The 26,833-nt window shown below is 36.2% G+C and overlaps 1 protein-coding gene across 2 annotated transcripts; it reads left to right on the top strand.

The window, feature by feature from the left end:
* Positions 1–1,395: 1,395 nt before the first annotated feature.
* On the top strand, positions 1,396–19,319 carry Smpdl3a (sphingomyelin phosphodiesterase acid like 3A). 2 transcript variants are annotated; one of them, XM_027953056.3, is made up of 8 exons: positions 1,396–1,461; positions 6,656–6,869; positions 7,902–8,046; positions 12,661–12,757; positions 14,469–14,638; positions 14,993–15,173; positions 16,811–16,935; positions 18,692–19,319. In XM_027953056.3, exons 2-8 carry the CDS (start codon positions 6,856–6,858, stop codon positions 19,007–19,009), a joined length of 1,050 nt encoding a protein of 349 aa, XP_027808857.2. In that variant the 5' UTR covers positions 1,396–1,461; positions 6,656–6,855; the 3' UTR covers positions 19,010–19,319. The 2 variants fall into 2 exon arrangements, with proteins under 2 accessions (XP_027808857.2, XP_027808856.1); XM_027953055.3 differs by lacking the exon at positions 1,396–1,461 and adding an exon at positions 1,528–1,729.
* Positions 19,320–26,833: the final 7,514 nt, after the last annotated feature.

Genomic DNA, 26,833 nt, shown 5'->3' with positions numbered 1-26,833 from the left:
TGGGAAGAATATTTCTGAAATTCTGTCTCAAAGATATAAACTAGTTTAAAAGCTATTTTGTGAAGCCCAATCATGCCACTGGCAGCCAGTATCCAGAAGATTCTGCTCTTACGTTTTCCCTCCCCCAAGTTCGCACACATACCTGGGAAATGGAGAAATACAAATAAAGGCCTAAGCTTGAGGAGCACTGCCAGGAATGTTGGGACACTATAGCTGCCTGCTTTAGAGTAAATAAGAAAACGAAAGAAAATAACACTTCTACTTTTTAATTTTAATATCTTTTTAGGGGTGCAAACATTTTGTAGGTTTCAAAATAGGTAAGACTTATTTTATGTTTACTAACTGAACTATTTCACAACCAATTTACTTCAAGTACAGTGTGTTGAAAATTGGAGAACACGAGAAAAAAATCAATATTTTTATAATTTTCCCTTTTCCTATCTTTAAAAAAAAAAAAAGAAGGTATTCTCTCAAATTCACCATTTTTTTTTTCCCTTTTTCCTGCCCCACTTTCCCTCATACTCCACAGGATGAGAACTGAAAAACTGCAAGGACCATTTTATCTGCCATTGGAAAGCACTGTTTTTTGAATCATCTGGAAGCTGAGGCTGGGTTTTGGCTGCCCTGGCCAAACTTAAAATTGAGAAATAAGGTGCTCTGGTTCCCATTTCAAGCCGGAGACACACTTTCATTAAACTACACAGGATGCAAAATAAGATTTTCTCTGATGGGAAACAAATACACTGTACAATATTTTTTATGAGGTTAGTAATTCTTATGTTATTTTCCTATCCAAAGAAATTCTATGACTTATAACTATTAGCATTATCTTAGAGAGATCAGCACCCTCATAAATGGTAAGAGAAAGAGCACAGGATATGTGCCTCAACACAGTTGGCAGATTCTGACTTCTTTGCGAAAGTGTCTTAAAAAATTTCTTGGAAGTGTAAAATCAGCTGCCTCTGTTCATTCTTTCCATACATCTCCAGAATTCATACTGCACGATTCAGAGACAATGGTGTCAGTTGTAATACATACATACAATCCAACCTGGAGCCTTTGAGCAGAGGTTTTCAAGCATCACTGACAATTAATTACCACCTGGAAGGCGTGTGAAAACACGCTTTGCTGGGCTCCCCTCCCAGAGTTTCTGATTCTTTAAGTCCGGGGTGGGGCCTGGGAATTTGCCTTTCTAATTAGAGTTCTCAGGTGCTACTACTCATCCTGCTGATTCAGAAACTGCACTTTGAGAACTACTGCGCTATCCCAAACTTCCGTTGGCCTAGATTGATCAAAGCACAGTTCAGGGCTCTCTGCAAGGCCTTTGCTAAGCAGCGTCCTCTATTTAGGGCCTGATGGCATTTGAGGAAGATGATGTGTGTGGGGTTGGCCCAAGAGCATTCTTTCCCAGACTGACGCTAAGAAACAAGACGGCTTGTAATCACAACACAGCAGCTGAAGGTCAGGCGAACCGACTCGTTGGGGAAATCTCTATGCACGTGATCGGCTGGGCGTCTACACCCGCGCCTCCTCTGCTTCCTCCCCACCCCCAGGCTTGCCGGTCCCAGTGGAACCGCAAGACAGGACAGCCTGAGCCTCCCGGGTCCGCGGCATGCCATGGCGCTGCTGGGCGCCTTCCTCTGCTGCGTGCTGGCCGCCTGGCACAGCCGCCCGGGCCTCGGGCTGCCCCTGGCTCCCGCTGGCGGCGGGTGTCCCGCGGCGGCTGTGGGTGAGTCGTCAGGGAGCTTCGGAGGGCGCCGGGCCAAAGGGCTCCGCAAAGTCGGGAAAGTGAGCGCGGCAGCTGAGCGCTGTGCAGAGGCCCGGGCAACCTGGGTCCCGGCCCACCCGAGTGCGGCCCGACGGCGCTGAGTGGGCCGCGGAGTGTACCAGGGCAGGGCAGGGCAGGGCGGCCAAAGCCGGGAATCGGGTCACCCGCCGGCAACTCGAGGCAGGCGGGGAAATGTCCGCGCCGGCGGGGGCGCTCCCTCGGGCGCACTGGGTTCCGCCCGCCGGGCGTTTGTTTACATCCTGCGTCTCGGTGGCCAGGCCCCGGGGAAGGCTGGAAAAGTTACCGGCTGTTAGGTGTCGGCCACTCTTGGTGTCCCTGAACAGCCCAGAGCGCAGGGGGCCACGCAGAGGTGTCCCTCTCACTTCAGGGGTGTAAGTTTCAGTGGTATCTTCTGTCCTGCTCAGTGAGGTCGCTGGCTTTGTCTGCCGTGCACTCAGCCAGAGAGCGACCACTCTCTCGGTGCTGCGCTCCCCCTTCCTTGGTCTACCAAAGAAGCGCTTGGCCTTTCATTTCACCAGATGCCCACCAGGCTTCCTGCTGCGGGCCCGTTTTATTCATTTCCAACCAAGAATGAGGTGCCTGTTATAACAGGCTTCTCAAAGTGTGGCCCCCGAACAATAGCAGGAGTATCAGCAGCACCTAAACTTTTTTGAAATGGAAAATTTCAGCGTCACGCCAGACTTCCTGAATCTGAAACTGCAACGCTGAGGCTCAACAGTGTTTTACAAACTCTTAAGGGGGTTCGGATGACGCTATAGCCAGTCTAGACTAAATAAAGGGTGAGAGATTGTACAATGCCTTTTGAGCCTTCAGTTTCAAAAATCAAGGAAGCTAACCTCCCTGACTCCCTTTTAAAATAATTGCTGTAGTGGCGGGGGGCGGGGGGGGGGGCGGGAAGGAAAAAAAAAATAGGTGTTCCGTTTGGGGATTAGCAGTCCCTGAGACTCAGAAGCAGGCTTAGTGCTCAACATTCGGTCTTCTCCCCCGCACTCTGTGTCACTCTTGCTTGCTCTCTCCACTCACAGGATTTCAGGAACACTTTGGCTCTCAGGAAAGTGTCTTCTTTTTATCTCAAAGCCAAGTGCTATTGACTCTGCTGTCAGGCAGTTTGAAGTTAAGAACTGTAAATCGGTTTTTCTGATTGACAAATGTTAGTTATAACCAGAAAGCGTCCCCAAAATGTTGATGTATGATGATGACTTCTGCTTTTATTATTGCTGGAGTTGTGTTGTGTTATGTTAACTATGTGGCTATATGGGATTTTCAGATAAAATGTCTCAGGTTGAAATTATTGAACCCTACCAATGGTAAACTCACCTTTTGGTTTTAATGATTGATGCCCAGGGTCTCCATGAAAACTTTATGGATAAGATGTGAAGCTTCTCTTCACTTCTTCCTGTTTTGGTAGGGAAGCTGCAGAGGAAGGGAAAGAGGTAAATGGATTCCAGAGGCCAGAGAAGTGTTGACTTAGGGTTTCTCTGAGCATGTAGTATTTTACATGTTTTCTACTTGAGGTGACCAAGTGTCCCCCTTTTACCTCTGAGCCCTCAGTGCTTAGATACCTCCACAGCTTCTACCATGCCTGTCTCCTGCTTGTTTTGTGTTTGTATGTCTAAATTCCCTGTCTCAGTTTCTGCTCTGCTGGGTCTATTTGGCCCCAGTGCTTTTGATTTAGCAAACTGGGGCCTATTGGTGTATTTAGTAGATAGGAACTAACATTATAAACAATAAATGACCCCATGTCCCAACATCTGAGCTAAGGTTCAGTGGGTTCTTTAGGATAAATGATACTGAAAGACTTGTATGATTTTGAGCATTTTTTTTTAGATAATGTTGAATACACACACACATACCCATACACACATAATTTTTGGATATTTTTTTTTTAAGCACTCTGGACTTTGAACCAGGGAACTGGGATTGGTGTGTGCGTGGGCTCGGTCACAGGCCAAGTCCATGTCTTTAGATAGACATACATACATACAGATAGGCAGACAGACAGACAGACACACACACACACACACACACACACACACAAACAGCACATTTTAAATACAATTCATTAGGGATTCCCTAATTAATCCAGAGTTCATTATGCATAAATCTCAGGTTAAGAACTTGTCAGAGTTCTTGGCTTCTATTTAAAGATTTCCTTTAGTCAATCTAAATAATTAGCCCCTCATTTATCTGTCTGGCAATGCCATGTAGTAGAAAGAGCAGTGGAGTCTGGGGAGTTTGGCTCCAGTTCAGCTTTCATTACTGAATCATCATGTGATCTTGAGTAAATCCCCCAAATTGGCCTTGACCTAAAATGTCATCATATATAAAGAATATTTATTGAGGGTCTCTGTTGGTCAAACATACTCTAGATGCTGGAGGTATATAAACTAGGTACTAGATTACATCGTAAAAATGTTCTCTTAATTGCATTTTAAGTCTTGGGTTACACAAATTTAGTAAATTAATTTTCTTGTGGGGCTTACTCTTCATAGTATCACACATAGATGCCATTGCCTATTTTTGTGTGAGGCAAGTGAGAGGATATTTGACTGAACACACACAGGGAGGCAGTGCCTGCAGTTCTGAAGGGCAGCAGCAACACTGGGTGGGATTCTGGAATTCATGTGGCAGCTCTGTTGTGTAAGATCTATGTGACTGGATTTAATTTCTGTGTACTTTAGTTCCCTATCTGTAAAATGCAGAAGAATAATGAATTAATGTATGTAAAGTATTAAAAAGCATAAACATGTGAGAAACATAATAAGTACTCCATAATTTTTAACTTACTTGCCAACAGGGAAGTTCAATTTTAAATTAAAGTTTTGGAATTATAAAGTAATAACAGTCAAACTAAAGGTGGTACGTACTAGGTGCCATGCGCCTCCTAAGGGCTTTCCTGCTATGGAGTCTCTCAACCCTCACAGCAGACACTATTATTATTCCCACTTTACAAATGAAACCAGTTAAGGTCACTCAACCAAAATAGTAGGTGGTGGAGGTTGTGTTGGAAGGCAGGTGATCTGACCTGTGCTTTAGCTCTCCACCACAGCACTTATGTCTTTTGTACAGTTTGCTATTCCTTAATATTCTACAAATAATACAAATACATGTTTACACAAGAGTGAGATGTCCAAGGAAAGGCAGCCTCTAGTATGATTGTGACCGTTTTGTCATCTCTACTTTGTGTACAGGATAAAGCAAATCTATACTGGAAATATAGGATAAGGTATTTTCTGCATTATGGAATAAAATCAATTACTCAGCAGATGTTTTCAAATGGTGACTAAGTACTGAGTAATTGACCATGAGGGCTATTTTATGTCTATGTTCATCTAGATATGTTGTCTGGCACTTCTTAGGTGTGAATTTGTGTTATGAAATTATAATAATAACATTGGCAGGAAACAATCAAAAAGATTACTCATACTTTCCATCTTAAAAAATCATATTTTCACTTCATTTTTCCAGCTTTGGGCTGTATTAAGTTTTATTATGTTTATATAAATAAAGGCTTAAATTCTTTTTTTTTTTTTTTTTGCTCTGACACTTCTGGTGTGTTTCTGGTATAAATTAATTGGAATCATAGTGAACTCAAAATCCTATGTTCTCATGTGTGTTGAAGATTTGTTTTGAAAGTCATTTTAAAAGCAAATTCATCTGAGGAAAAAGTGCACAGAATATGCTTAGTAAAAAAGTATAGAGATTAAATCAAAGTAAAGGAAATGTTTTCTTTTGCAACTCTGGAAATTAGTTATTGTCCTGAAGGTGTTTGTATTTACCCAAATTGGGGGAAACCATGGCCATTAAAGCTGCCTATTGATTATAGGCAGCTTTAAATCTATAATAAAGTGTCAAAAAAACCTCTCAGTGTTAAAGCAAGTTAAAAAATAAACATAAGAAAGCAGAAAAATCAATGAATTTATAATTTAATTATATAGATGCAAGGTTGGGGGCCCTTCAAACGAGGGCTCAGATTAACTGTATGTACTTGAGCAAATTTCTGGTACATGATTTCCTAGGTGATAGAATACTTTTGAGAATGAAATAACTTAGTATATTTAAATTGCTTATCACAGTGCCTAGCACATATTAAATAATAAAATGAGGTATCTACTATGACTATTTGTTTTAGTGTGTCCTTCAAGGAAGTAACCTTTCTTAAGATGATTTCCAAACAGGCATGTTATCAAATGGATTTGGTTTCTCCCTGAAAACCCAAAGGGAACATTGTCTTTAACAACTGCTTCCTGTAATACTATAAATGCTTTGTACAAGTATATAATAGAAGGTATACCTCTATTAAATAGCTTTTAAGAATCTGTGGGAATTCCCTCTTGGGGCATATGACTATGGTTAAAGATTTATGCTCTTTCCTTTAATGTTGAGAAGAAAGTTATATAAAAAATTAACTGAGGTATACCTTTCTTCATTCTGCAGTTAACCTATTCATGTAACTCTGAGAAATCACATATTTCAGTGTCAGTTTTTTTGCAAGATGAATGTAAATAATTTCCCAAACCTTAAATTCTGTAAGGAGACATGCTATTAAGACACAGTATGATATTATCATTGACCTCTCAGAAGGATGTCCCCAAAAATTTCATTAGGCAAATTCTTCTTTGTTAGTAGTTGTGCTAATAAGCTCATTAGTTCTGACATATGTAAGTGGGATATTCATCCTATGTTCTTTGAATATTCATCTTCTCACAGGAAAGGATTGTATTTAACTTCATGGTATAAGGACATTTAAATTATTGAATCTTTTCTAATCATAGGGAGGGAAAACTGTTTCTAGTCTTAATGTAAATATTTGTATGGGAATTCCAAAAGAAAAGTATTTATCAGCATTTCTTTTCTGATCAACAGGACAGTTCTGGCATGTGACTGATTTACACTTAGATCCTAGTTACCACATCACAGATGACCACACCAAAGTGTGCTCTTCATCCAAAGGGGCAAATGCCTCCAACCCTGGCCCTTTTGGAGATGTCCTGTGTGATTCTCCATATCAACTTATTTTGTCAGCATTTGATTTTATTAAGAATTCAGGACAAGAAGCATCTTTCATGATATGGACGGGGTAAGTGAGCATATAAATATCATTAATTCCTTAGTACTTAACTATAGTATCCTAAACTTCATATGAATATTGACGTTTATAAGAATAATAATTGTTTTAAGAACCATTTCAGTTAAAAAATACTAGATCAAATTAGTCAACATTATTAGAGATAAAACTATTTTTGAAGTCCTGTTTTCTTTTTAATAATACATACTTTAGAAGTATGTCAGTGTTGACAAACAGATGATTCCATAAACATCACACCTGCATGAATATTTTAAAGTATTAATTAATGTGATTATTGGTCTTAATTAAATAATCGAGGAAAAAAGGCAACATGGGAGTTAACATGTGATGATAATTTTGTCAAGTCTCATTTTTGGCTGGAACAACTAGCTAGTTCCATCCATCATAACAGAATGAAGAGGCCTAGATTTCTAGTCCCTTGAATAATCCTTGTAGTGTGTTTGCTTTGTTCTGTGGACTGTTTTAATTAATTTATACATTGCAACTTATTTAATTTTTACAGTAGGTACCATTATTATTCCTATTTTACAGTTAAGAAAATGAAGGCACTGAGCATCTAAATACCTTGCCCAAGTGTACATATTCAGGCCATTTGGCTCCAGAATGTGTGCTTTACAAATACTACAGTTTTTTTTTTTTTCCCTCTCACATTACATTTTTGTTATTTTTCTTTTTCTTTTTTAATAGGATTCTCCGTGGGGAAGAGGTAGGTGATGAGTAGTTTATCAACTCTCTCTATCTCTCTCTTCTTTTTCTTTTTCTTCTTTTTTTTTTTTTTTTTTTGTTGAGATGGGATCTTGCTATATTGCTCAGGCTAGGCTTAAGCTCCTGGCTTACATAATGTTCTTGTTTCAATTTTCTGAGTAGCTTGGATACAGGTGCATGCCACCTAAAACCTCACCTGACATTAACTCTAGTCTACTTTTTAAAAGTGGAAGTCTGCAGTGATGGGTATAGTTGCATAAGTCTCATGACTCTTAACAAAGATGGATTTTGTTCTTTACCATTCTTTCTCCTTTTCAGGGATAGTCCACCTCATGTTCCAGTACCTGAGCTCTCAACAGACACTGTTATCAAGGTGATCTCTAACATGACAATGACCATCCAGAGTCTCTTTCCAAATCTCCAAGTTTTCCCTGCCCTGGGCAATCATGACTACTGGCCACAGGTAAGTGTGACATCAATTTCCAGAAATGCTTAGAAAATTTTTCCCATCCCTAGTGTCAAAATTATGACAATAGCTAGCTAGGAGTAGGGAGCAGGAATGGGTCTTATGGAAGCAGAATGTATTCTTTGTGATAAACATCAAAGAAAGCAGGACAAATGCTTTGGGGACTTTAAAAGGATATTTTAAATAATTCATAGAAAATTATGTCAATAGTGAGTTTTTCAGAAGCAAATTACCCAGTATGTAGATAATTAATTCCTATCTATCTGGTTTGTAGATAATTAACCCCTGTTTTCGTTTACAATATTCTCTAGTTTCTCCATTTTTTTAGAATAATTTTCTTATTCATTTGCATTCCCATGGCAGAGTTAGAAAAGAAGATTAATGTTGTCACATATTTGTATTTTTCAGAATTTCTATTAGGCATATAGAGATCTATACTCTCTGATTGTGATTAAAAACAAAAAACATAAAATGCTATTAACAATCAAAAAGGGAGGTCTAATGTTCAAATCCATTTTATCTAATTAAGATGTGATTCACAACAGAAACCATGTTAGATTATTTATTGCCTGATGTAGCCCTGGCCCCACCACTCAGTGTGGCCATTTGTTAAGGTACCTGTGCATAACAGCTGGGACCATTTGTGGTTACAAGGTCCTGTTAGAGTATTGTAGAATTGTAGATTTGTGTAGATGTAAGATGTCTCAGAGATTACTGTTTAGTTAAGGGCTTGGCAAACTGGCCTGTGATTCAGATTTGGTTCATTGTATGTATTTTACTGGAACATACTATGTTTCCATTCTTTCTCTCTTTTTAAAAAATTGTCTGTGGTTGCTTTTTTTGTGCTATAACAGCAGAACAGAAAGGTTGTCACAGACAACATATTAACCATAGGCCTGGTGGATACACTGTCCTTTCCTTTATAGAAGAGTGTGCTGACCCTGGTCTGGATCAACACTCCATTTATAGATAAGAAAACTGAGGCCCAGAAATGTGGAGTTGCTTTTCTGAGTGCTCACAAGCACTTAGTTGCAGATCCGACGTTCTGGATCTTTTTATCCCCGTTCTGTGTGTGTTTGGAGCCACATCCTTTCATATATCCCTTGTTCTTGCCAGACTGACACACTCAGCATTTCCTAAATGTGATTTACTTTGTCCACATTTATCCCTCTACTTAGAATATCTTTTCCATCTGTGTCATTGGATAGCAAGTGGAAGTTTTGATAATTTAGCTATCTAAACTGAGTAGAGTGATTTTGAAAGTTGTATTGTTGGACAAACTTTACTTTCAAGTGACTTCTTGGCTTTGACCTGCAATCTTGAGCTAATAGTATGTGAGTCTTTGTGAACCAGCCTCTCAGCCAGTGGTCAACTTTTATTACTATTGGAATGTTAAAACTACACAGCATAGCAGCTTGAGGATAAATAATGTGCTGGAGCCTGAAGTTACGTACATTATTTTTATATGCCTTAGGTGACAGGCACACTGGAAAATAGGGAGTTCAGATAATATTCACTAGAATTTAAATCTCTATCCTGCCCTGCTTCTAAGAGCTTGATCTTGCATAATTCACATATGTCCCTTATCACTAGGTCACTTATTTGCAAATAGGAGAGGGAATACTTGCCTTGCAAAGTTTTTCTGAGAATTAGTGATACATATGAAAAGAAAACAGCTTGCTTCCTGGGACACTAAGTGAAGTGGTGGTTTTTGTAGCACTGAGGACTGGCACAGGATGCAATTTTTTTCTGACTCTTTGAAGATTTGTTTCATTTTATCTTTACCTCTGTCTTTTCATTAAGTCAAATTTTAAAATATTTCAAAGTTACAAATGCTAACTTATGCAACTTATCCTATTACACGTACAACTAAGATAAATTGGGCTGCACACATACCTTAAATTGTTTGTTTGTTTGTTTGTTTCACTTTCTAGCTTATTTTTTTGGGGAGGAAGGCAGTTGAACTCAGAGCTCTCTGTTCCCAAGCATGTGCTTTGTCACTGAGCTACACCAACAGATCCTAGCTTATGATTTTATATTTGAAAATATTTTTTTATAAAACTACCATCTTTCTACTTCACAGTTTTAGAAATATCAAATGTCACATGAAAGCCCCTCAACACATTTTCCCAAAGACTGACATCTGGGATCTAATTTTGAAGAATATGAAGAATAAATAAATTTGATAACTGTGATTTCTCCATGAAGATCCCATAAATCTTCACCATAGCTCCATAAACATGCATGCAGAGATGCATGTCCCACTCATTGCATCAGAGGCAGTGGGCAACCCAGGAGTTCCTTCTGTTGTGGTCTGATCATGGTCCCCATTTACTCCTATGCTGGCAAGACTGGTGGTACCAAGATTATCACTTCCTATTATGCCTCCTTTCTCTGTGGTTAGCAGTCAAAGTCCAAAAGGACTGACAAGGTGGCACAGTTCAAGAGACAATTGGACCTATGAGGGATGGTGGGAAGACCTGGGAATTTATCAACTGTCTTGATACATTATCTACTTTGTCTGCTCATATTTCTCATATTTAAAATACAAATATCTAGAGTGATTTTTATATATAGTCAGTCCTATGTAAATATAGCTCTGCATGTTCAGATAAACCAATTCTCAGAAAATATTTAAAAGAAATAACTTTATACTGAACATGTACATACCTTTTCCTTGCCATTACTCTCTGGACAACATAGAATAATGGCTATTTACATGACATTTAGATTGGATTAAATATTATAAGTAGTCTGGATATTATTTAAAATATATATGGGGATGTGTGTAGGTTTTATGCAAATTCTATTCCATTTTATATATAGGACTTGAGCATCCTCAAGATTTTAATATCTTAGGGGGATCCTGAAACCAATCCCCTGTGGATACTGAAGGATGGCTACAATTTTAAGATTATCCACCATCATTCTATACTTTAGCAGTCAACCTAAAATAAACCAAAATCCAATACTTCATGGATTTATATTATTATTAATATCATCATTATTGTTATTACCAATTTCAACTCAGAATCTAGTTTGGCAGAAGCTATGTGTATTTCTCAGGTAGGTGACCCTGATCTCTTAAACAAACTTAAAATATGCTTTGAAAAATTGTCTCCAGTTAAAACAAATCATTTGATTATTACATGTCCTGAATTAGCCTGAAAAATAACTAAGTATTTTGATCAATTTTTGTATTGGTTCATCATGGTTATATATATATATATATATATATATATATATATATAGAGAGAGAGAGAGAGAGAGAGAGAGAGAGAGAGAGAGAGAGTGTTTTGACATAATTATAAATGCATGGAATATAATATGCTCCAATTAAGTCCTCAATACTTACCATCCCTTTCCCCCTCCTTCTACCCACAATTTCCTTTCCTCTACTCTAAATATATATATATTTTTTTTATATATATATATATATATATATATATATATATAATTTTAGTGTCTTGTGGATATACATAATTGTGAGATTTACTCTAGTGTATTCTTATGTGAACATTGGAAAGTTAGGTCAGATTTATTCCATTATTTTTCCCTTATCACATCCCTCCTCCCTCCCTCTCAATCCCCTTCTTCTACTCCCCTGTTGATCCATGTTGACAAGAGACTCCTCTAAGATATAGGTTTATTCAGGCTGTGTATTCAGGGAAATGATATGAATAAAGAAGAGGGCTCTAGTTTTTCAGATTTTTTTAAACATTAGAAATTATTATCCAATTTCACAAATGGTTTATGATGTTTTATTCAGCACTTTTAAAAATTCTTTCTTCCTAGAGTTTATGTCACTATTAATAATATTTCAGGAAAACAAAGGTACTTTATAATGATTTAAGAAAATTGATACAATAAAAAGACACTTGAAGATGAAAATGCTTTATATTTTATAAAGTATTATTTTAAAAAATCAAAGCATATTGATATAACTTAAATGGCCATTAAGACACTTCTTCAAGTCAGAAACATGTGGTTGTAAATCTTTATTCAGTGAGCTGAGAACCTTCATAGTAGTTGTAGCATTCAGAGGACTTTGTTAAAGTCTTAAATCATGTTTTTTTTCTAGTTCCCACAGCATGCTAGACCAGGCCCTGAATGTTCAGGCTCCAACCTGTCTTCAGTATCTGTTTCATGAACACAACTCCCATGTCCATGCTATAGACCCTGGCCACATGAAAACAGGAGTTTTCTCTGTTTGTAGCACTGCTCTCTGTGCTTCTGGGTCCTTGTTTGAGCCTTTTTTTTTTTTTCTTTTGTTTTGTTTTGGTGGCCTTTCTTGTCAACCTGATGAAGTCACCATGCAAAATTGGGTGTGATTGCTCTCTTTGCACTCCTCTCTAACTTGACTATCCCTGCTTCTCTGCTCCCAGGACCTCTGTGGTAGCACAATGTCTCATGGTTGATTACGTTTGGCTCTCCTCCCCCAACTAAGTTATCAATTTCTTGAAGACATCATCTATCTAGTGTTCAGCCTGTGTCTACAGATGCCTGACACAGTAGTCAACACTCAAGTAATATATAAATTAATTAATCCTTTAAAGCTTAATTAATTAATATCTTTGAAGTTTCAATGTGGATTATATTGTTTGTGGTCAGGATCAGCTGCCTATAGTCACCAGTGAAGTGTACAATGCAGTGGCCAACCTCTGGAAACCATGGCTAGATGAAGAAGCTATTAGTACTTTAAGGAAAGGTAAGTGAAAAAGTATCCCCATTTTACCTACTTTTTTATTCATGTTGTTTAGAATTAAGTCTTGAGTGTTTTCTTGGATGAGCCAAGGATGGTGAGTAGTTATGTTGCCATGTGATGTGAACTTGTTTATCTTATAGGGAACTCCATCTCTTCCTTTCCACCCTCAATCAGGATGCTCCACGTGAAGCAAAAGCTGAACTTCAAATTAGAATGTAAATAAGTATATGTTTTCAATTGGAAAATTGATTGAGAAGAGAGAAAGGATGCTAACGTTTAGCCAGCAAGCATATTTTACAATGTTAACAGTTGGCAAAGTGAGACTAACTAAGCTTTTCACATGGACCTTGAGGTGCCTGGAAAAGTCATGTAGAGCAAGTGCCTGGTGAGGCCTTCCTGAGTGTTGTCTGAAGGTCCCTTCTCCACTGGCTCCCAACACACGAGGATGTAAACCCTGATGTTTTCTCAACTTCACTGCAGTGGTGATCTGTGAAACTTAACTTTTAGTCTTTTAAATTTTTGAGAGAATTATTAACTTAATGACTGAACTTCTCTCAGTTCAAAGTCTGTCTTTCACTACTTTCTTTAAACCTTTTGCCACTATTTTCTTACTGTTGTTTTTGCTAATGCTCAACCAATCACAGTAGGTATGACTTAGAGTCCTGTTATCTTAGAATTAGGCCATGGACCTTATTCATCTGGGGAATGATATCTAGTCCTATCCTCCCAAACCTGAAACACCCACGGAGAGCTTGTGTATATTGAAAGAAGAGCCATAAAAATATTCAAGATTCCTAAAGAGATGTTTTCTAGATTATAAAGAGGCTCAGCTCAACACAATGAGAGGAAGGCACAAAAGAGCTGATGTGGAATGCTGGTCCTAAGAAAGAGCCATATGAGTTGTACAATGATATCCACTTCAACCATGATTATCTAACTTCCACTTAGAGATTAGAGTTGAACATCATAAAAGGCTTTCAGTGAAAGTCTTAAAAGCAAAAGTGATTTGAAGGAACTCAAAGTTTATCATAATAAGAGCCCAAAGTGAGAATTGCTGTCATCTTCTACTACTAGGAAATAAGGGACAGCTTTTCAAAAACAACCCTGCTACTACCATAGTAAAAATTATAAAGTGTTCTGGCTACAGAGAAAAAGAAATTAAAGAAGTAGCAATCAGTCATTGAAAGTTTGTGAGTGGGCAAAGAAAGCTCGCCCAAGCTCTTACTATCTAACTCCGGAAGCACCAATGCAGCAGACCCATGAGTGATGATTCCCAGTAGTTCAGAGGCCTGAATGGGATCAAACTTTTAAGTCTCTCCTCCACTGGGGACTGTAACACCTCTGATTTATCTGACTTTTTTTTTTTTTTTTTTAGTAGTCTCTAGCAAGATCTCGGTATATTCGCATTATTTAGATTTTATATTTCACGATTGTTCATTTAAACTCCTCCATCCTATTCAATCAGGGGTTGATATATAACTCTTTCTTTTATAAAATTCAGTCTAATTAATTAATACCCAAACATTTAATTATTTTTTCATCTGAATATTGGCTGCAATTGTTGTATCCTCAGTATGTATACACTGAGCCTGGCACATACCAGGTTTTCAAGAAATGATTGTTAAATCGATTGTTATTTAAAGAGTGAGAGGCAGGTCTAAGCTTCCTGATATATATGCATTTCTAAGATGTATTTTTTAAATTGTTTTTACAGGTGGTTTTTATTCACAGAAAGTCACAAGTAATCCAAACCTTAGGATCATCAGTCTAAACACAAACTTGTACTATGGTCCAAATGTCATGACCCTGAACAAGACTGACCCAGCAAGTCAATTTGAATGGCTAGAAGATACTCTGAACAGCTCGCAGCAAAATAAGGAAAAGGTAGATCCCATAGACTCAAATCATGGATAAACAGAAGGCTAAATTTGTTTATTTATTGACTTGACCAGACACAGATATTAAGGATGATATTAAAATTTAAAGATTTAAAAAATTAAGATCAAGGTCATAGTTACTATATATTATCAACAGTGTAGTATAAATGAGGCAAGTGCAGATGTAGTGAACTTAATAATTTCATAATTTTCTCTCTTTTGTCATAAATAGGAGAGTTGGTATATTTGATTTCTGAATTTTAATTAATATACTTTCAATGTTGGGTATCCAAATATCATTTAGTTATGATAAATGTGCAAAAAGAGTCTCATAAGGCCTTTCTTGCATTTCTTTTTCCAGGTATACATCATTGCACATATTCCAGTAGGATATCTGCCTTTTTCGAGTGGTATCACAGCAATGAGACAATACTACAATGAGAAATTGATAGATATTTTTAGAAGATATAGCAATATCATTGCAGGACAATTCTACGGACATAATCACAAAGACAGCTTTATGGTTCTTTCAGATAAAAAAGGTAGTGTGACATTCTGTTTGCAGTTTTTTTTTTTTTCTTTAATTTGGTACCAGGAGTTGAACTCAGGATGGTTAACCACTTAGCCACATCCCAGCCCCTTTTATTTTTTATTTTGAGACAGGGTCTTGCTAAATTGCTTAGGACCTCATTACGTTGCTGAGGCTGGCTTTGTGATCCTTCTGCTTCAGCCTCTAGAATCATGGGGATTCCAGGTATGCACTACTGTACCTGGCTGCATCTGATCAGTAAAGATACTGGAGTAAAGCAGTGACTATCCAGTAAGTTTACTGATTCAGGAACTCAGAATCTTTGATTAAAAAAACCTGTCAGCACTGGCCTTTTGTGAATACCTTTAATGGTTATATGGTGAATGTCCAAATCAAAAGACTAGGCCTGTAATTAGATTTCTGCACTATAAGCTCCTATTAGATGCACAGAGCCAGCATCATTTGTTTGATGTCCACATAAAAATACCTGAAATGCTTAGCTCACTCCAATTTTCTTTCAGATACCTGAGTTTAGGAAGATATTACTGTTGTTAACTTACCTCAATTTCTTTTTATATGACAAGTTAAAAAAATAACTTGTCATATAAAAAGAAATTGAGGTAAATTTCTCTTTTTCATAATTTAAAAATCTGAGCACAATTTACACAATGACTTACCTATAGGTGCTTAACTGCTATTCTTGCTTATTCAGCAGTAAAAGAAAAGAAAAGGAAAGAAGCTCTAGCAGGACACTGAGAGTTAAAACATCAGAGTTCGGATTTTATGCTAGACCGAAGGAAAATCAATGTGCATTTTCTTTCATGATTGGGGAACAATTTTCAAATGTTTACCTCTCATCTAAAATGAGTTAGCTTGGTAAAAGTGATTACTTTCTAGCATTTGAGAAAATTTTTTCACTCAGAAAAAAATTTACTTTTATAACAGATAATCAAACATTGTGACACTGTAGTCAAATTCTTAGTATATAAATAGTGGTATATGGTTTTAGGTAGAGGTACAGAATGAACTAGTCCAAAACTTTTTGTGTGTGTTCCTATGATAGACTTGAACATTTTTTATTATGAAAATTTTCAAATATATAAAACAGTAGAGGGAATGATACAACAAACATCTATATTCATGATTTTATCATTCATATTCAACATCTATCAAGGTTTTGCTACATTTGCTTTTTATATAAATCTGTACTGTATATATATATATATATATATATATATATATATATATATATATATATATATGTATATACATATGCATACATACATGAATACATACATACATGTATGTGTGCGTATGTACACTTCAGTGTTTAAAATGAAGTATTGAAAAGTGAAATCAAACATCAGATCTTATGTCAGCCCTATGTATTCCTGAATTCATTATAAAATATATAGAGAATTGATAGAACCATAATTATATAATCATATTATCAACATTAATTCTTTGGTATTGATATTATGAGTTTTTTTCTTTCTTAAAAGTGTCTCTATAATTGTTTCAAGTCAGGATTCATCAATGATCATACATCATTTGTCTATTATGTCTGTTAATCTCTTAACCTGGAAGCTATTCCTATTTTTAATATAGTTAAGCTCAATTTAAAAGAAAATTTACATATTTTTTCTCCAGGAAGTCCAGTAAATTCTTTGTTTGTGGCTCCTGCTGTTACACCAGTAAAGGGTGTTTTAGAAAAAGAAACTAATAATCCTGGTGTCCGATTATTTCAGTATAAGCCTTGTGATTATACATTATTGGTAAGTTGGCATGATTTCAGAGTTGACCCCATATTTATGCATATCTTTGCAATTTTCTTTATTTTAGTTGAATGATTCTCAGCACAGCCTTGTGTGATGTATTTTATGCTGCAGTCTCATTTTATATATTATGTTATGTTTACATATATATATTATGTTATTTTATATATTATGTTATATGTTTACATATATATATTATGTTTGGAATGTCAGCACTTTCTAAGTGTGGGCTGGTGAGGTTAGTCTTGGGAACTATATCTATCTCTCTAAGGACTTCACACTTACTGAAGAGTTCATTGGATAGTGCTTTATTTATGAACTTGGATGCAAATTGAAATTTTTTGCTAAGCCATATTAATTACTTTTCCAAAGCATAACTATAAAGAAGAGTGTAGGCTTTGGGATCATATTCTTCTCTTGGGCTATATTACTGAACTTCTCTATGTTCTAGTTTATTTATCCCTAAAGTGGGAATTAAATATGCCTGAATTTACTGGGTAGCTGTGAGGATTCCATGGACAAATCTATGTGAAGTACTTAGAGAGATGATTAACTCATACTAAGTGCTCAATACATGTTTGCATCAAATCTTTGTAAAGAAAAAAATTCAAACTTGACATTTGCCTTTGAGACAAAAGTTCTCTGGAGCATATTCATGACTCTGCTTTAGAACAATATAGCACCAAAAGGATGGCCATTTAGCTTATAGGTACTTTAGCTTGGGTAACTGCCTCTCTCTACAAATATAATTTGAAAGATTTTTCCACTAGTAAAGCAATTGTTTATATAATTGCATTTTCCCTAAATAAATTTAAATAAGATATAACTCTTTTATTCCTTAAAATAACAAGGAAATAGGGCAACAAAAATCTGGTTTCATTCAGATATGTTCGATTAAATGGAGAATAAAACAATTGATAAACTAATTCAAAGAAATTCTTTTACAACTGTTAGTTGCATGCTGTTGGATCTGAACCTCAGATATATACACATACCCATACATGTCTATGCATGTACATAGATGAATATATATGATATATATATATATAACCTATATGAATTATATGTGTGTGTATATGTTTGTGTGTGTATACTGATATGCTGACATGGAATGATTCCCCTTAATTTGCATTAATTTTAAAAGTACAAAATACTTTATATAGTATGACTCCTTTTTTTTTTGAGAAGTCAAAATAGACATATATTTTCTAAATATTTATCTTTGTTTTGTATGTAAAGAATAGAACAAAACTTGTACATTGCAGTGCTGAAAAACATTTAGCTATTGCTTCACTGGGAAAATTAGTGCCTTGATTTGTAGTGTTTGTTGATTTCCAAGATAGAAATACTCCTGTCGTGGACAATTTCAAGGTACCAAAGTGACATTGTCTGACTTTCCAATGTTTCTGAACACTTCAGTCAGCTTTTGTGAGCTGGCTTGAGCAGCCTCTAGCCCACTACCATACTACACACAGCTGTTAGCAGTAGTCACCTTTGAGTTGTGTGAATTAAATGAAATTAAAAATTTTTATTTTGTACATCTCTCTTTATATTTTGGGTTATTTACTATATATCCTTTTATAATTTCTAAAATTTAAAAAGTGATGACAGATTTTGTTGAGCATTTTCTTTGAAACCAGTTTTAATGACAACAACTTTAAAAACGTCACATAAATCTTAATAAGCACTCTTCATATTTTGTAATGCTTCATATGCCATAAAAGTGAACCAAGTTTGTTACTGTCTTTAAATTTAGGATATGTTGCAGTATTATCTGAATCTGACAGATGCAAATCTAAAGGGAGATGCCAATTGGAAGCTGGAATATATCCTAACTCAGACCTATGACATTGAGGATTTGCAGCCAAAAAGTTTATATGGATTAGCTAAACAATTTGCAGTCCCTGACAGTAAGCAGTTCATAAAATACTACAATTACTTCTTTGTGAATTATGACAGCAGTGTAATTTGTGATAAGAAATGTAAGGCCTTGCAAGTTTGTGCAATTATGAATCTTGATTATGTTTCCTATGTAGATTGCCTTAAGCAATATTATATAAAGTATGGCCACTAGAATTGCACAGTTTGTGTTCATAGAAAATAAAACATTTCTGTTTTTGAAATCAGTTGTGGGAATTGTTATGTAAATTGTTGTGAATTACTGAATGGGCAAACAGAATTATTGTTTTTGCTTTCTTTCTTGTGATTCCCATATGTAGATATCCATAACAATCTAATTTTATTTTATTAAATACATTTAAAGTGCCCATTAATAGAGTGATGTTTGGATGTAAAGATCCTTTTTCCAGTTTGTATAATTATATCTAATTTATATTCTTGTTGAAATTGTCAATCATAAAATAAAGCAAATTACTTTTCTTTAAGCATGAAGTGTTTTTAATATAATTTTCAGTTTTAATTCACTTGCTAAAAACTCATATGTAAATTGAGGTTCAAACTGTTTTACATCTCATGTGTAAACTGATGCAAATATTGTTTTCCATGCACTGTCTACTCTTGGGAAAACACCAGTGTCTCATTAGAGCCATCTCTGCCCAACTTTCTTCATTCTGTGCTTTTGACTTTATGCAATAAACACAAAGCTGGGACTTCATTTGGCTAACAGTAGAGGTGACAGCTCTTTCTGAAACTTCTTGTTGAATAAAATCTGAGACTTGCTCTCATCATTAATTTCATCAGATGACAAAGTTGTGAGACAGTCCCCCTTAAAGGTGGTACCCCTGGTGGTCCTCTAACTCTGGGAGCCACCAATAAACTCTGTAAGAACTGAACCACTGCAAATAATCAGTTGGTCAGTTCTCTAAGGCCAGCTTGGAAAATGGAATTCTCTATTGCTTGGCAACTTAGTTATAGAGGTAGGCTTAAGAGTTCAATCTCAAAAATAAATGCTAAGAGTCATGTATAAAACGTCTAGGATAGCATTGTTTAAATATAACAATAAACCAAACCTATAAATTATTTAAATATATATCAACAGGAAAATGGATAAATGGAATGTGGTTTATTATGGAATATTATAGAGAAGTAAAAATGAATATGGATAGATGTTAGCATAATGATGTTTTAAAATGGTAAATACAATATATAGTATTACCATTTAAATCAAACTTAAAGTTTGACCTTTAAACTTAAGGTTTTTGCATTTCAAAAACAAGGAGGGAGGCAAAAATAGCATTTATATCTTAGAGATAAGTGAAGTAGACCAAAAGAAGTATTACTAAAATAGATATGAAATACAGAATATATGGGCTAAGGCAAATGGAAGAGTTGTTTGAAAAGAGATAAATAGGGAGATTTAACTAATGGCTATATAAATAATGCTCTATTTTTCTATATATTAATACCTATTAAAATCTTATAATATGTAGTATACTCTTTATAAGGAAAGATGTAAGTTAAGCCTTTAAACATGATGATCTGGCTCTTCCATGGAGAATGACTTATAGTGAAAGCACCTGAGGGTTGAAGTAGTCTGACTGAGAGGGATCCTTGGACTCAGATGGTGGAAGAGGAGAAGGGTAGCCCAGTTCATGATATATTTTAGAAGGAGAAGCAACAGGATTTGTTGATGAGATGGATGTAAGAGACAAAATAAGATTTTACCTGGAACAACTGGCAGATGGTATATTATGAAGGAGTTGGGATTATTATGAAAGGAGAATAATGGTGAGAAGGGCATGAGGGTAGAGCAACAGGTTATCATTGTGCATTACTGCTAGCTGGGACTACCTAAGGACTCCTCCATCTCATTAAATGTTTTGTCATTACAATTATTTCTATATTGAGGATATGAAAGTTTCTTTAACAAAATAATTGGTATCCTAAGAAAGAAGCCAAACCAACTCAAACTCACTTTATTACTTTATTTCTACAATATTTAAAACTTGTTAGGAATAAATATGACTTGCTTATAGAAGTGTGTCATCTGCCCACCTCCCTGCCGGTACAATGCTAGACAAATGTGTGGACATTTAAGGAAAGGGAAGATAGCACTAATTCAATTACTGATGAGCTATCTATTCTTTTGTGGAAAAAGGATTCCTTTGTATAGAATCCCTTATTTGAATTGCTCTTTCTTGGAGCAATTCTGTGCATAAGCATAGTGTAGGTAAACCACACAGTGGACCCCTGGTAGAAATAATGAAAAGATAAGGAGCATTATCTACATTATAGATAACGTTTCCCAAGATGTACCTGAAGTTTCTGTTTACAAAATTAGCCATATTAAATGCAGGTGATTCAGCATCCTTACTTATTAATAAAGGGAATTTCCTTCTTTAATTTGTATATACTACTTAATTTTAAAATTGTAAATCATTATAAAACTCTTGTATCTTTTATAGTACAAATTCAGTCTTGTGCATTCTATTCCATACACAAACATTTCCTTTTGAAAGTTTTATGTCCTCAAACTTTAAATACTGGAGACAAAGGAAATGGCTATGCATGTCTACTGACGTATAACTCATAGGCTGGAGACGTCTTTACATACAGGACCAGGAATGGATGCGCTCTGTTGATTTCTATGGCCCTTTTGCTGCCTCTGTGTAGATTCCTACATCTTCCATCACCATCTCGTATTCCAACTAATTAGAATGGACAGTTTCTAAACACAAATGCAATTACCCATATCATATTGTTGTTTTTCAAGTCTAAATGCCTCCATTTCTTCCTCCCCCCAAACTATTTTTTAAAAGCTTTAGTGTATAAATTACCTTTGTTGTCAAAGCTTCCAACTTTTCTTCCTGAGGCTATCAGTTGATCATATGTCCTATTCTCTATTTCCTTCTTCACCATTAATTGAGAGAAAAAGGGCTCTGGCTTTACTCAAATTTGTATTTTTATTACCTAACATGGTACTTAACAAATAGGTAAGTTTTTTAGTTCTGCAGGACTGCCATACAAAATATCACACTGGGTGGCTTAAACAACAGAAATTTATGTCCCACAGTTCTGGAGGTAGGAAGTCAAGACACCAGCAGGTTTGGTTTCTGGTTTCTGGTGAGGCATTTCTTCCTTGCCTCCTCTCTCAGAGGGCTGCCTTCTCTTGATTTCCTCACTGGGACTTTCCTCTCTGCATTTGGAGAGGGATGGGTGGAAAGTTATAGTTATATACCAGGTGCCCCCCTCCCGAAAATCATGTATAAGACAATGAGAAAATTTAGAGGTGAAATGACTGGGCTATGATAGTTTTAACCTAATCAGTACATTAATCCTGTGACAGGGATTAACTGGGTGGTAACTGTAGGCACGTAGGACATGGCTGGAGGAGGTAGGTACCTGAGGTTGTGTCTTTAGGGTATATGTTTTGTCCCTGATTGCCATGTCCTGAGCCATACTCTTCCACCAGATGTTCTGCTTCACCTCAGGTTCAGTGCTGTGGAGATGGTCATCTATGGACTAAGACCTCTGAAACCATGAGCCAAATAAACTTCTCTTCTTTTAAGTGTCTATTCATTTTTTTTCTGATCATAGCATGAAAAAGTTAATTGAAACAGAAAACCTAAAAGTAAACTCTGGTTTCTTTCTCATCTTTACTATTCCTATAAATTTAGGGTCTCACACTTATGACTTCCTTTAATTTTAATCACCTCCTTAACAACCCTATCTCCAAATATTGGAACATTGGGGGTTCGAGCTTCACCATATGAATTTGGACAGGAAGTTTTATAATAGTATTGAATAAATCAAATTAAATAATTTTCAGAGATGTTTCTTTTAATTAATTGCTGATACCTGAATTCCCTTACAAATAGAAACAATGTATTATTGAGTAGCAGAGTTACAGGTTTAAGATGGTCGTTTGGCAGAGGCACTCCTGTGCACTGTGTCCTATTCACACTGAAGTATAATGATTAATAAGTCAGCTCCTAGGCAACAGAGCCAATGCACCCTCATTCCAGTCTACACAGGCAGAATGGATTTTGGCATTGGTGGGCTGGGGAAAAGGAACTGAGAAAGGAGATGGAGATGTTATGAAATAATAAAAGTTGAGCAGTTCACCCCCTCATATTCTGGTGGTAAGGAGGGCTTTGTGACTAGGAGGTGATATGATAAGGGATTGAAATTCAGAGCTTCCAGTCAGAGACATTTGAGACCGATGTCAGCTCCTCCATGTTTTTCTGATGGCAGCCAAGGTACTTATCTGTCTATAATTGAATTTTTCTCATCAATTAATTGAGGGCTGTAGTATCATCTAACTTATAAAGTTGTGGGAAATAAATGAACACACCCCACTGTCTAGACATAGTAATCATTGTAAAAAGTCATAAGTATTAATATTATTTTTGATATGATCAGATGCCTAAAGAAATTAGAGTGTATTTGGCAGAGACACAGAAGAAATCAGAAAAATTGAACCCAGGGGTAGTTAGCCACTGAGCCACATCTGCAGACCTTTTTATTTTTATTTTGAGGCAGGGTATCACTAAGTAGCTTAGAGTCTTGCTAAATTGCCAAGGCTGGACTCGAACTTGGGATCCTCCTGCCTTAGCCTCCTGAGTTGCTGGAATCACAGGTGCTTACCTCACATTTTTCAGAGTTGCTCTGGAGAATATTCAGTTTATATACAAATGAAGCCACAATGATGGTATCTTTACGGCTCAGTTCTCTCTATGAGTATGTATTGAGTTCCTCTAATGTTCCTGGCATTGTCTTTGGTGCTAGTGATACAGAAATAAGCAAAACAAAGATTTGGGTACTAGCAGAGTTCCCCGGAATGCACATTAGTGCAATGCATGTGTGTGTGTGAATGGCTTTGAGTGTATACTGATTGCACTTGAGCCACATTGTATATAATAACAACTGGTTTAATAAATGATATGCATTTTATAGGGCCACATTTATTATAATGGACTGTATTCCTAGAGAACTAATTAGCTGTGATTGTCATGTCACAAAATGAAAGCTTCACAAACACGGACAGTTGTATTACAAAGATGTCCATCATTCTTAAATATTTGGGATGAATGATCAAAAGAAACTAAAATGACTGCTTCATCTGAAACCATGTAATTTTATAAATATGGAGATGGATACTGCAATGTGGAAGAAAAACCTGTTTCCAACCAGCCTATGGCAGATTTCATGATTTTTCTTATCAATGTTGAGGGAACTGTGTAATAATTACAAAAAAACCCTTTTTGTGGAGGTGCCATGTAAGCATTTGCTCTCAGATCACTCAGACCATGAGGGAGCAGGGCTTGGAACAATGATAGGGTTCCACAGGGCATTTTGCTAAAGTGCTCATTTTCCCTCTTCCCTGTTAAGTTCTCAAGATGCTACCAAAAGGTGTTGAAGCACCATAGCAACAACCTGAGGAGGTTTCTAGTCACCTGAAAATTCATTAACCCACATTTTCTCTTCAATTATAGCAAGACTCTTTAGCTGAAATCTGTGTAATTCCTCATTATCTTTTGTTTGGAAAGGGTTGATGGACATTATCTTAAAATATCGGGTAATAAAACTATTTGACAATTTGAAAGATGACTTTAAAAATTCAAGATGACATTCACTCATTGTTTGTATTTTAGTAGTTATTTTTGCTCTCCCAGGAAAAACCCAAATCTTTCATTTGGAGTCTCTATGCTTTAAAAGCTAAACGGGACCCTGCTAATATGTATACATTTAAGATACTGTTTGTCTTCTTTAGTTGAGGATGGTAGGCTGTAGAATATTAAATTGGTATTTCTTTGTTTAGAGGCTGCAGTGTGTTTGTTTATGTTATTCATAAGAGACATTTGAGACCGATGTCAGCTGCTCCATGTTATTCTGATGGCAGCCAAGGTACTTATCTGTCTATAATTGACTCTTTTATGGAAAAGGGAGGAGTGGATTCACACATTGATCAAGCATTTTCTTAGAGTCTATTATGTATATGGGGGTTCAAAGACAATTGAACGAGGAAACAAAAAGGAAGGCATATATATAAATAGGTAAATAAAAATTATTGCAGTACAGAAATTGTATTGATTTTAATGTCACATTTTGCCCAGTTCTTTGTAGTTTTATTTTGTTTGTCTGTGTTTTTTATTTGTTCATTCAATTATTTAACAGGGTTTCCTTATGCTGCCCAAGATTGACCTTCAACTCAAGATCATCTCACCTCAGCCTCCAGAGTAGCTGTGATTACAGACATGACCTCTTTCATTTTAGTTTTGAGTTTCTGGTTATGACCTTTAACTGAGAGTTTGAACAAGCTTTATCAATGTATTTCAGACTTGTTTTGAATTATTTTAGAAATATAGTACCCCTGTGAGTCTTAGGTGGCTTTTTCTACTTTTGTTATGTTAGTTGCGTATATTATCTATGGTGGACTTATTCTGTTGGCCAGCTTCCAATGAAGTACACTTACTTCTTGATTTGACCAAGATCAAGGAAAGAGTTTTCTGCTTTGTAAAGCAGAGGTAGTAATAGAACTTCATAGTCTTGTGAAGATCAGAATCTATTGTGGCAAAGCATGTACAACATGCCTGACACATAGTAGATTCTACAAAAATGCATTTAAACCACAAAAGTCACATACTACCCTTTAGGTTCATCATGGTCTACTTGGCTGTTGTGGTATACCCAAGTCAACTTTCTTTGTTCTTTTGTGGTAGAAATGTTAGCCATTGCTAAATTCTTGGATGCCAGGTTAAAGCAAAAGCAAGTTTTGGTCAAATTATACCACAGATACAGGTATTAATTAACTAAATACTTATTTTTAAGAAAACATAGAGAACAATAATAAGTTAAATGACAAAAAAAATTTATACAACTAATTTTATGGTCATGAGAAGCCCTGACTTCTCATCTATTGAGATGCTTTGAATGCTACCTAAATGAAAGTTTTCCTGGAGATGATTGCTGAAGTTCTAGAAACAGATATTTCAGTCTTACAGCTATTTAGATGTGCAAAATGAGGACAGTGAGGCACCTATCAAAGAGGCAAAATCCAAGGAGGCACCCCAAATTCTGTGTTCAAGAGAGGTAATATTATAAGGCAATTCTTAAGAATTTTAATTGAATGCAAAAAATATTACTGTGTAAAAAATATCAAAATTGTAATTAAAGGCAGGCTGTGGCTGTTTGATGTCTTGACATTATGGTAAAACAAATGGTCATTCCATGTAGTCAGTGGTTCCTGGCCTTCCAGTATAGATTTATAAGGTTTGAAGATGTCTTGCAATCACTGGATAACACAGTGGGCAACATGGGACCTGATATGGGTGTTTTTTTGAATATGTAGATTGCATGAAGTGTTTCTAGTTGGTTCAGAATATCGGAAAATATTTTAGTAAGTGTAAATAAAGACACACTTTGTTTTTATTTACTGAATTTTGACTCTCATATGGTGCTGCTCAAAGGTCTCAGGAATTTGCCTCTGGAGGGAGGACAGAGTAAGGATTTAGCCTAAGGTACCATAGCTAAAGGTAAAACTTTTGACCTTTTGGGGTTCTTCTACTTTGTTCATGTATGTTAAGTATGTTTTAGCCAGCTTTTTTGCCACTGTGACTAAAAGACATAACAAGCACAACTGTGAAGGAGGAAACGTTTATTTGAGGGCTCACAGTTGCAAAGGTCTCAGTTTATAGACAGCAGGCTCCATTCTTTGGGCCTCAAGGTAAGGCGGGACATCATGGTGGAAGAGTGTGGTGGAGGGAAGCAGCTCACATGATAATCAGAAAGCAGAGAGAGAAACAGAGATCTCTACTTGCTAGATACAAAGATATACCCCAATGCCCCACCTCCTCCAACCATACCCTCCCGCCTTCAATTACTACTCAATTAATCCCATCAGGTGATTAATTCACTGATTGGGTGAAGGCTTTCATAACCCAATAATTTTTCCTCTAAACCTTCTTGTATTGTCTCATACATGAGCTTTTGGGGGATA

The sequence above is a fragment of the Marmota flaviventris genome, chromosome 6 (genome assembly GCF_047511675.1).
Source record: "Marmota flaviventris isolate mMarFla1 chromosome 6, mMarFla1.hap1, whole genome shotgun sequence".
Lineage (NCBI taxonomy): Eukaryota > Metazoa > Chordata > Mammalia > Rodentia > Sciuridae > Marmota > Marmota flaviventris.
Note: the sequence above shows the minus strand (reverse complement) of the source record. Positions and strands in the feature narration are given on the sequence as shown.